General features: G+C 40.2%; 1 protein-coding gene across 5 annotated transcripts in view; it reads left to right on the top strand.

Annotated features, from left to right (window-relative positions):
• The window catches only part of CAMK1D (calcium/calmodulin dependent protein kinase ID), a 421,414-nt gene that overhangs the window by 123,186 nt on the left and 286,153 nt on the right, over window positions 1-12,075 (top strand). Inside the window, exon 1 of one of the 5 annotated variants that reach the window (XM_082616819.1) lies at window positions 2,787-3,309. The exons of the other annotated variants lie outside the window; for them this stretch is intronic. Within the exon in view, the coding sequence (XP_082472945.1) occupies window positions 3,278-3,309 (32 nt within the window). The 5' untranslated portion in view covers window positions 2,787-3,277. Of the gene's footprint in view, window positions 1-2,786; window positions 3,310-12,075 lie in introns of those variants that run through there. 5 annotated transcript variants of the gene reach the window in all.

The following is a 12,075-nucleotide window of genomic DNA, read 5'->3' as shown; positions in this document are numbered from 1 at the left end:
CCTGGAATCCCGCTCTTGGAGGAAAAATGATTAGAGACAAGTGTTGGACTGGACCAGTGTGGTTTTATCGTGACACGAGTGAACATGGATTGCCACCTTCCTCTTAGATGTGAATTTGCGTGTCTTGACATGGGTGGGGTGATGGCATTCTTTTCGTCCAGAATTTTGAGGTTTGAGAATGTGACTTCTAAGTGAACCTTGTCCCCAGACAGGTGCTGGCAGATCCCTGCTGCTGCACTTAATACACTGGGGTTTGTCCTCCGTTCACCGGGTACTTTGTCATTGACCGTGATTCAGAAGTAGCCACAGGGCACAAGGTGAATTACACAAAGGCCTGGGTTACACTGCTTATTCCCTCCAGGCCTCCTGGCTGGATGCATGTTTCCATTTGGGGACTGGGAATCACTGAAAAGAACACTCTCCGTTGTTGTCTGCTTTCATTATTGTGGGGAGGAAATGCCCTTAGACTTTCAAACAAAAATCGTGTTGTGGGTATAGAAAAACCTGAATATAGACCCCAACACTAGCCTTCAGCATCTGTGTGTCCTGCTGGCCTAAACTCAGAGCCATACTGTTCATTCTAGGATGGTTTGGGAAGCTTTTTGAAACCTTCTCCAAAGCTGTCTTAAGATCTCCTTTAATCATGTCCTGTTATCCACCACAAAAGCGTTCTTTCCTCAAGACGCACAGCTGAGAATTGACTGTATTTTCGCTAAGGTGGCTGCATACGGGTGATGCAGAATTGGATCATTTGCTGAGAGCAGTGTGGTCCTAGTTTCTAGGCCAGCTGCCAGGGCAGCCTCGGGACCACCCGGTAACTCAGCCCTTCTCCAGAGTCAGCGACACATGTGATTTCATTCTGGCCATCGCTTGAGTGAAACAGAGGGCCCTTCTGCAGGATGCAGAGGGGACATGGATGTACAAGCTTGGCATTTTCTGAATTCCTGTGCATCCATTCTGCAGGAAGACAGTAGAAATGAATGCAGATGAATGCAGAAAGGTGGTGCCCACAAGCTCTGAGAAGCCTTATTAATTCAGCAGCAGTGTGTACACACTAGATTTCTTGTTCCTTAAAGGCAGTCCCTGCTCTCTGATAAGAAGCAGAGACTGAGGGAAGGAAAGGATTAGGCCATTAGGTCTTTGCAAAAGACCTGGATTCTGAAGCAGGATGGTTTAACCTTCACTTTTCATTCCCTCAGCAGTTATACTGTGTGCATGGCTTACATGTGCAGTTGATGGCCCACTTTGTTGCAAAGAGGCTCGACTTTTTCATCATTGGTACCTGCCCTGTCTCCCCATTTCAGTGCACTTTAGGTGGCAGGGAATCTAGGTTTTGGAATTGAACATCTCCCTTCCTCGGCCTTTATGGATTGTCACTTCAATTCTCTAGTTAACTCACATATTTATGACCTGGTAGGGCCTACCGGCTAGTGGTTTTCATCTGTGGCTGCCAATGAGAATCTCCTGGGGGAACTTTAAAAAAATGCACATACCCAGGCCCTGTTCCAATCCAGTTGGATCAGAATTTCTGGGTGGTGCCCAGACACTGGTATTTACAAAAATCAACTTTTTGGGTGATTCCACTGGGCAACAGTGGAAGGATTGGGGCCACACAGAAGGATCCTCATTCCAGGATGGGCATGGAGATTTGTTTCCACTACATAGAACCTAGGAATGGACCGTCTCTAATTTCTCACCAAGCCAGCAGCATCTCCAAGCAGGAAGAGCAAGTCTGAACTATGCAGGTGGAAAGCCCCGTCTATTAGCAGGCTGCATGAATTCACTCAAAAGTGTGGGTTTTGTTTTTCTGTGTCTTCATCTGTGAAATCGAGATGATCCCTGCCCCGTGTTCCTCACTGGGCTGTTGGAAAGGATGTAATCAAATCATACATGTCTGGGAAGGCACAGTGGTAAAGAGAATGAAACACATGTTAGAGGAAGCTGTCATTATCCCCTGGCATATTTTGGTGTAATAAGATACCCAATGGATTATAACTCAGTCTAAACCCTTAGCATGTGGCTGGAGGGTACAAAGAAGTATCAAAATGTGTTAAGTCACCAAGATATTTATAAAACCCTTTCCAACAGAGGGATTCGGGTGGGCTCCATCAAGGCCCCAGAAAGCACTGCCTTAAGCTCCCCTGGTTTCACATCACCTTGAAGTTTCCACCACCGGCTTCACGAAAAGCCCTTTTTTTTTTTTTTTTTTTTGCACCTGCCCATCGAGAGATTCAAGGCTCATTCCTGGAGCTGTAATTAAATATAGTACGCCTCATTTTAATAGATAAGGCTTCCTTTTGGCCTCCAGGATTTAGACTGCCTGGCTGCCACCCTTGTGTTTTATTCCTTGTTTCCAGTTAATTGCTGCTTTCTCGATGTCTTTGAGCCTGAAAGTGGGCTTGGCAGTATCTGTGCGTTTTGTTAAACCCAGGAGAAAGGTTGTGCTCATAAAAGCTCACTAAAGCTCATAGGGGCGTTTGCTTATGTCCGAGGAAAAAATGTTTCCTGGTCCAGGTGATTTCAGTCTGTTCAAAGAGAGCAGGGGAAAAACAAGCAAACCGCCGTGGGGCTGATGTTGACAATTCCAGTAATAGAAGGACCAACGTGATCAGGCTTTGTTTAACTTTGTTTCAGTTACTGTGGTCCCGTGGTCCCTGGGTATCCACTGGGAATTGGTTCTAGGACCCCACAGCCACCAAATTCACAGATGCTCAAGTCCTATATAAAACAGTGTAGTATTTGCGTATAACCTACGCAATCCTCCTGTACACTTTAAATCACCTCTAGGGTACTCATAAAACATTGTCAATGCTGTGTAAACAGTTGTCAGTGTGTGGCAAATGCGAGTTTTGCTTTTTGGAACTTTCTGGAATTCTTTTCCCCAATACTTTCCATCCATGGTTGTTTGAACCTGAGGATGTACAGCCCTCCCATACGGACTGTATTTTCTTTTCCTGAACAGAATCAAGAGCACAGACCCCAGAGAATACAGCTGGGGTTGTGTTTTCACCCCATGATGAGTGGCAAAGGTTTGGCTTTCCTGCCCAGTCCAGCTCCAGAAGAGGAAGTTCTGATGGCGGCTCATGTGGGCAGTGTTCCCAATCACGTGTTTCTGGCTGCAGCTGCTTGGACGGGCGTTTTGCTGGCTTTATTGATGGGCATCTCATTTTTCTGCCTGTCCAAGGTCTTTTTCCTGGCCTTCCTTCCGAAATGCTGTCTGCAGGAGAGTTGTTATGTGAAGCTTTTGAGTTCTTGGAATTGGATGTAAATAAATCCTATGAGCCTCTTGCAGGAGGGTGCTGCATTACCGTAAGTGCTGGGAATTCTGAGCCTGAACCGCTGGTTGGTTCATCAAGTCACAGAAGGAGCCTCAGCCCCACAGAGGAAGGCCTGTTAGGAGTATGTGAGCCTCTTGAGGTCAGGCTCCTTGACTTCTTCTTAAAAAGTGCTTAATGAATGTTTGTTGAACCAATGACGCTTTATCCTCTATTACACGTGAAAACTCAAAGTAGTGAAAGCCCAAGTGATGGATGTGTTCTGTGTCCACATTGGTCTCCTGTGTTCAGATCAAACATTTGTTCACCTCGCAGTCTACTCGGTGGCAGTGGTGGGCTGTGCTTGATCCTGAGGGCATCATGCATGGTGCTTTCTGCACCCAGGCCCTTGTTGCTGTGCTGTCTTGGAGAGATCAGACTTTCCCTGGGTTGTTGTGATGGGGTAATGACATAAGAGGCTCCGAAAGTGCTTTACAGCTGGAGAAGCATTAAAGTGTGCAGTGTGGAAGCATTAAAGTTTCATGAATGCTAATACTCATAACAGTTATCTCATCAGCCTGCTCTCATGAGGCAAGAAGGAGATGTTGTACAGGATGGCTCATTAGCAGAAGGGTCACCCAGCACCCACATCGATTGCTTGTATTTAGCACTCTATCCATTATTATGCAGATTTCATAGCAATTTAGGTCTGTCTTGGACCACACCTGGAGTGTTTGCATCAATAAATAAAAATTTATTATGATAAAAATAATAACGTCCGTTCAGTTCTCGTCTGCCGTATGCTAGACACTGCCCTGCGGGATCACGCTGATTTAATTGACACAGTGACGCAGTGAGGTAGGACTTTTATATTCCTTGTACAGATAAGAAAACTGAAGTTACTTGTCTCAAGTCACATAGGAAGCAGGTGGGGCAAGATTTCAACTCATAGGTCTGCCCTGCTTCAAAGTCTATATTATTAATACAGTTGTCCCCCTTTATATCTTGGGAAATTCGTTCCAAGACCCCCCTTTGATGCCTGAAACCTGGAATAGTAATGAAACCTATTTATACTTTTTTTTCCTATATATACATACCTATGATAAAGTTTAATTTATAAATTAGGTACAGTGAGAGATGAACAATAATTAATAATAAAACAGAACAATTATAACTCTACTCGCTCTCAAAATATCTTATTGTACAAATGCAATGGCTTTGCCATCATAACTAAGCACTCACCACACATGGCCATAACTTTTGCAGTTGAGGTGTGACAGCAAAACTAGCGTGTATTTCTTTTTTCTTCACAATTTCACGGATGGAAGAGTCTTTTTTTTTCTTAATTTATTTATTTTTGGCTGTGTTGGGTCTTTGTTGCTGCGTGCGGGCTTTCTTTAGTTGTGGTGAGCGAGGGCTACTCTTCGTTGTGGTGCGCGGGCTTCTCGTTGCGGTGGCTTCTCTTGTTGCGGAGCACGGGCTCTAGGCACGTGGGCTTCAATAGTTGTGGCGCACGGGCTTAGTTGCTCCGCGGCATGTGGGATCTTCCCAGACGAGGGCTTGAGCCCGTGTCCCCTGCATTGGCAGGTGGATTCTTTTTTTTTTTTTTTTTTTAATTTTTTTATTTTATTTTATTTTATTTTTGCTTTATAACAAATTTAATCAGTTATACATATACATATGTTCCCATATCCTCTCCCTTTTGCGTCTCCCTCCCACCCTCCCTATCCCACCCCTCCAGGCGGTCACAAAGCACCGAGCTGATCTCCCTGTGCTATGCGGCTGCTTCCCACTAGCTATCTACCTTACGTTTGGTAGTGTATATATGTCCATGCCGCTCTTTCACTTTGTCACAGCTTACCCTTCCCCCTCCCCATATCCTCAAGTCCATTCTCTAGTAGGTCTGTGTCTTTATTCCTGTCTTACCCCTATGTTCTTCATGACATTTTTTTTTCTTAAATTCCATATATATGTGTCAGCATACAGTATTTGTTTTTCTCTTTCTGACTTACTTCACTCTGTATGACAGACTCTAGGTCCATCCACCTCATTACAAATAGCTCAATTTCATTTCTTTTTATGGCTGAGTAATATTCCATTGTATATATGTGCCACATCTTCTTTATCCATTCATCCGATGATGGACACTTAGGTTGTTTCCATCTCCGGGCTATTGTAAATAGGGCTGCTATGAACATTTTGGTACATGTCTCTTTTTGAATTATGGTTTTCTCAGGGTATATGCCCAGTAGTGGGATTGCTGGGTCATATGGTAGTTCTATTTGTAGTTTTTTAAGGAACCTCCGTACCGTTCTCCATAGCGTCTGTACCAATTCACATTCCCACCAGCAGTGCAAGAGTGTTTCTTTTTTTCCACACCCTCTCCAGCATTTATTGTTTGTAGATTTTTTGATGGTGGCCATTCTGACTGGTGTGAGGGCAGGTGGATTCTTAACCACTGTGCCACCAGGGGAGTCCCGGAAAAGTCTTCCTTATCATAGACCGAAGCAACCTCAGCATACGATTTTTTTCCCTTTCCTTATTAAGTCGAGAACTTTCACCTTTTAACTTAAAGGAAGCACTTTATGGCCTTCTCTTCAGCATATCTTAATTGCCAGCATCACTACTCTAGCGCTTTTAGAGCCATTATTAAGTAAAATAAGGATGACTTGAATACAAGCATGGTGATACCAAGACAGTTGACCTGATGACCAAGGTGGCTGTTAAGTAATTAACAGATGGGATATGCTGGACCATGGGATAATTCACGTCCCAGGCAGGATGGAGTGGGAAGACGTTATTTCATCATGCTACTCAGAATGGCTTGCAATTTAAAACTTAGGAATTGTTTATTTCTGGAATTTTCCATTTAATACTTTTGGACTGTGGTTGACCATGGGTAACTGAAACCATGGAGAACAAAACCTTGGAGGTTTTGCTGTAATTACGTTTTTTTGTTTTGTTTTTTCTGCTGTGCCACTCGGCTTGTGGGATCTTACGGCATGGATTCAACAAAGAACGCTAGACCACCATAGGTTTTTGTCAAAGCTGGCTTGCAACTTGAGAGAAGAAACTGTGTATTTCACTTTTCCCACTCAATAAGAAGTGCCTGGTTCATAGCTAGTGCCGTGCATTTATTGGTGTATGTTTATAACCCTTTTTTTAAAAAAATGCTTTTTAATTTATGGACAGTAAAAATCACTCTTGCAGTGTATAGTTCTATAAGTTTTGACATGTCCCTGAAATCATGTAACCAGCATCACCATCAAGATACAGAACATTTCCATGACCACCAGATTCCCTTGTGCTACCTCTCTGTCATCAGAAACTTCCCCCAGCCCTGATCCTTTGCAACCTTTTCCTATAGTTCTCTTTCTCTATAGTTTTTCTTTGCTGGAATGTAATATAAATGGAATTACACAGTAGATAGCTTTTTGAGTCTGGTTTCTTTCTCTTAGCCTCATACATTTGAGTTTCATCCATGTCGTTGCATGTATCAATAGTTTGCTCCATATTTGTAAGTATTATTTTATTGCATGATGTCCAGCCATTTGTCTGAATCATTCACCAGTTGAAGGGCTTTGGGGTTGTTTCCAGTTTGGATGATTATGAATATAGCTGTTATAAGCATTTGCATATAGGTTTCTGTGTAAACACATGTTTTCTTATTTTTTATTATTTTTTTTTGCGGTACATGGGCCTCTCCCGTTGCGGAGCACAGGCTCTGGACGTGCAGGCTCAGTGGCCATGGCTCACAGGCCCAGCCACTCTGCAGCATGTGGGATCCTCCCGGACCGGGGCATGAACCCGTGTCCCCTGCATCGGCAGGCGGACTCTCAACCACTGCGCCACCAGGGAAGTTTTCTTATTTTTCTAGTTTCTTGAGGTGAAATCTTAGATTATTGACTTGGGATTTTTCTTATTTCTAACACAAATATGTAATACTATACATTTCTCTTTAAACTGTAGTCCACAAAATTTCAATAGGTGTATTTTTGTTTCAATCAATTTATTTTCTACTTTTCTTCTCTTTGACTCATGGATTATTTAGAAGTGTGTTGTTTACTTTCCAAATATGTGGAAGTTTTCTAGATAATCTGATACTGATTTCTGATTTAATTTCAGTATGGTCAGATAACATACTTTGTGTGATTTCAATTCTTTAAAAACTTTAAGGTTTGTTTTATGATCCAGAATGTAGTATATCTTGGTCAGTATTCCATGTATACTTTAAAAGACTGTGTTTTCTGTTGTTGGTGGGTTTAGGGTTCTATATATGTCAATCAGGCCAAAATATTTGAAAGTATTAATCAGGACTTCCATATCCTTGTGATCTTCTGCCTACTTGTTCTCTAGATTACTTAGGGAGGGATGTTGATGTCTCCATACAAGTGTAATGTTGAATTTGTCATATTTCCCCTTTCAGTTATTTCAGTTTTTGCTTAACATATTTTGAAGCTGTATTTATGGAGACATACACATTTAATATTGTTATTTCTTTGTGGTAATTTTACTCTTTTATCATTATATAACAATCCTCTTTTTTCCTGGATGTCCTTTTTCTGAAGTTTATTTTGTCTGATATTAATATACGGCTTTCTTTTGGTTAGTGTTTTCATAGTCTTTCTTTTTCCATCCCTTTAATTTGATTCTATTTATATTCTTATATTTATAGCTGTTTCTTATAGATAACATATAGTTGGGTCTTTTTTATACAGTCTGACCATCTCTGTCTTTTAATTGTCATTTTTGGACCATATATATTTAATGTAATTATTGATATAGTCAGATTTAGGTCTACCATTTCATTCCTTGCTTTCTGTTTGTCTCTTCTTGTTTTTGTTTCTCTCTTTATTATTTCCTACCTTCTTTGAGATTATTTGATATTTTGAATATTCCAGTAAAACTTTTCTATTGGACTGTGTGTGTGTGTGTGTTTTACAGTATACATATCTGTTTTTCATGGCGATTACAGTATACATATCTGCTTTTCATGGTCTACTTTTAGTGTTTTATCACTTGAATAAAATTCAAGTCCTACAACCAAATAGATTCCTTTACTGTGTCCTCTTCATATTACAGTTATATGTATTATATCTACACACATTAAAAACTCCATTTAATTTTTGCTTTCGATAGCCATCCTGATTATACAGAACTTAAGCAGAGACAAATAATCTGTTTACCCAGCTATTTACCATTTCTTTAGCCTTCCCTTTATTCTTGAAGTTCTTTTTTTTCTAATTATAAAAGTAACATATTTATTATAAAAAATAACTTGGAAAACACAGATAATATAGAAAAGAAAAAGTCAAAATTCCTCCTGTATCACTACCACAATTAATATTCTGACAGATTTCCATATTCTTGAAGTTCTAAGTGTCCTTTTAGTATCATTTTCCTTCAGCCTGATGAGGCATTTATTTGACATTTATTTTAGACCACATCTTCTGGTGATGAATTCTCTCTCTCTCTCTCTTTTTAAAATTTCACTGAAAATGTCTTTAGTTTACCTTTATTCCTAAATGGTATTTTATTGTATACAGATTTCCACTGGATGTAGAATTTTACAATCTTTGAAAATTTCTTCCACTGCCTTCCAGTTTCCATCATTTCTGATGAGAAATCTGTATTCGTTTTAATCACTGTTTCCTTTATGGTGTGTTGATTTTCTTTGGCTGTTTTCAAGATTTTTTTTTTTTATCTTTGGTTTTTTAGCAATTTGAATATTGTCTCTGTGTCTTTAAACTTATTTTGTTTGGGGTTTGATGAGCTTCTTGAATCTGTAAATTTATGTCTTTTACCATATTCGGTAAGCTTTCAGCATTCTTTCTTCAAACATTTTTCCTGCACCAATCTCTTTCTTCTCTCATTTTTGGACTGTAGTGACATGAATATTAGATCTTTTGATATTGTTCCATAAGTCCTTAAGCCTCTGTTAATTTTTTTCAACCTGTTTTCCTCTACCCTTAAGATTCAGTATTTTGGTTGCTCTATCTTCCAGTTTATTGACACTTTCGTCTGTCATCTACATTCTGTTATTTCATGCATCTAGTGAATTTTTAAAAAATATATAAATTATTATATTTTTCAAGTCTAAAATTTCCATTTGGTTCTTTTCAGTAATTTTTATTTTTCTCTGAGAACTTCTGTCTTTCCATTAATTTCAACAGTATTCAAACTTACTTATGGAATATAGTTAAAATAACTGCTTTAACATTTTTGTCTATAATTCCAACATCTGAATCATCTTGGGGTTAGTGTCTATTGATCTACTGATTGTGTTTCCCTCCCTCCCTCCTTCCCTCCTTCCCTCCTTCCCTCTTTCCCTCTGTCCCTCCCTCCCTCCCTTCCTTCCTTCCTTCCTTAACAATTTTAGGTTGTATCCTGGATATTTTGAACATTATGTTGTGAGACACTGGGCCCTAATCAAAGCTGCTGGAGAATGATTTTTTTGTTTTTAAAGAAGGAAGTCAACCAGGTAGGGCTCAGATGACAAGTCTGTCTCACCTTTTGGGGGTGGTAGCAACCATGTCAGTTCAGTTTTCAAAGCCTTTGCTGTGTTGTTTGGATCTGCCCCACATTTGTGCTATTTGTGAGTTAGTTTTGGATTAATGTGGTTCTTTATATCAAAATTTACTTCTCAAAGCCATTGCTTCTTTGGGTGTGTTTCACAGTTGTGCGTCTCATGGGTAGCCTGGAACTTGTGTTGATTCGTATATAGATTTACAAGATCTCCTTCCCCAACCCTCCCCTCTCTGGGCTTTTCCTCACACTCTCACTCTCAGCAGTCCTTCTTCCCAGTTCTCTGGTCAGAAAGGTGGATGTGTCTTAGAGTTTTCCCCTAAGCTATTGTGCACCCCACGTAAGCTATTGTGCAGCTCTGTGTAACTGGGGCTGCCCTCAGGGCAAAGCAGTGAGAGAAAAGAGAGAGTACAGAAGTAACCAGCGTCCCTTGCACTCTCCAGAGCACAGGGTCCCCCTTTTCAGCTCCTTTGGTCAAAGAAACGGGTTATTTCTTTGGCTTGTAGGGTCTCATGGTGCCGTGACAAGGTCCGGCCTTAGATCAGGGCAGGGAGGAAAAGAAAGAAGAAATACCTGGGACATCCCATCACGCTCTGTGGTGTTTGGAGGCTCCTTTTCCTAGTCATCTGGCCAGAAAGAGGAGATTTTTCTTGAAGTTTTTGTTTTCTTCTCCCACTGTGTATTTCTTTGATTGGGGCCACTTTTGAATCAAAGCCAAGAGATAATGGAGGAAAATTTAACCCAGGAAACTTGCCAATGTGTGTTTCTTCAATTTTTAACTCCCTTCTCAATCTATCTGATATTGTTTGCTCTTCAGAGGCCTCAAGAAGTTGGTTTTTATGTTCCGTGCAGAGATTTTACTTGTAATCAGTGGGAGAGAGAGGCTTTTGTGAGCTTTCTTCATCTTGGCCAGTCCCACAAGTCTTACATCCCCTTTTTAAAAAACAAACAGTAGCATACTATTTGCTTGGCACTTGTTTTTTGTTTTTACTTGATAGTATACATTGGAGATAACAATGATGCTATTAACAGTGACAGTAAAACAACCATTATTGAATACTTTTAAGTGCCAAGCTTTGTTCTAATTATCATACATATATTAACCTATTTAATCCTTGCAGTGACCTTATTAGGTAGGTAGTATTACTAAGTAGGTAGTATTATTCCCATTTTACAGATGATGATACCTCTTTGTGGATATTAAGTAACTTGTTCAAGGTGACATAGCATTCAATGGAGGAGCTACCTAGTCTGTTTGGGTCAAAATTCCTTACACATAACTACAATTATATAATAATAATGACGATGATAAAATCCAACACTTACCTATCACATGCTAGCACATGCTAGCTAGAACATTGCTATAGCGATAAACGTACAGATCACCTTCAGAATGAAATGCCTTTGTGAGCACATCACATTTCTCATTCTAAGGAAACAAGTACATTCATTCTGCATGTAGGAAATCTGAGAAGAGTCAGGTGACTTGCCTGAGGGGTGGCAATAGAATTCTGTAGAATAGAGAAGTGGTATTTTCAATGATTGTTGCTGTCCTCTCTGGAAGGTACCGTATATTCCTAGCCAGTAAATCTTGGAGAAATAGAATCATAGGAGGTTAAAGTTGGAAGAGACTCACATGGTCTAAATTTACGTCCTGATTTTATTAATCACACATCATGATGTACGAGAAAGCATCTTGTCAAAGGTAAAATGATATATGATGTTAGTTGTTTGCATAAGGAAACAGTTCTAGAGAGCTAAACTGATTAACTCCTTATCTTCATTATCATCATCATAACTGCATTTATAGGACACAAATGTCCCAGGAACTCTGCAGAACACATCTCTGATGTTTAAAATAACCTTGCAGAATAGGTATTATAGTCCCCATTTTTTAAAAATGAAAAAAATGAATGCTCAGAGATGATAGGAAACTTGCCCAACAAAGGTGCCCCACAGTATTCATCCACGTGTCTTTACTGAGTACTTCCTACTGTAAGTATTTGACACGTACTAATCGTATGTGTAATTATCATGTAATACGTTGTCCTGATTGGGATACTTTTCTGAGTGAAAGGGAGACCGAGTAGTCATTATACTGGGACTGTCCTGGGCAGATACAAAATGCTGTAGATGGCCAGTGTTCATGAGTGTGTATTAATAGGTCTGTGGGTCTGTTTCCTAAGGCCATTAGAGGTGAGCCACATGGAGCTGGGTATTCCTTTATGCAGTGGACAGAGGCCACTTACAAATTTTGCTCATCCTTGGGGATTAAGAGAGGCCATTCTTTAAGCCA

This window comes from Mesoplodon mirus (genome assembly GCF_964341445.2).
Source record: "Mesoplodon mirus genome assembly, chromosome: 4".
NCBI classification, from domain to species: domain Eukaryota; kingdom Metazoa; phylum Chordata; class Mammalia; order Artiodactyla; family Ziphiidae; genus Mesoplodon; species Mesoplodon mirus.
The sequence above is the reverse complement of the archived record's forward strand: the minus strand, read 5'-3'. Positions and strand labels throughout refer to the sequence as shown.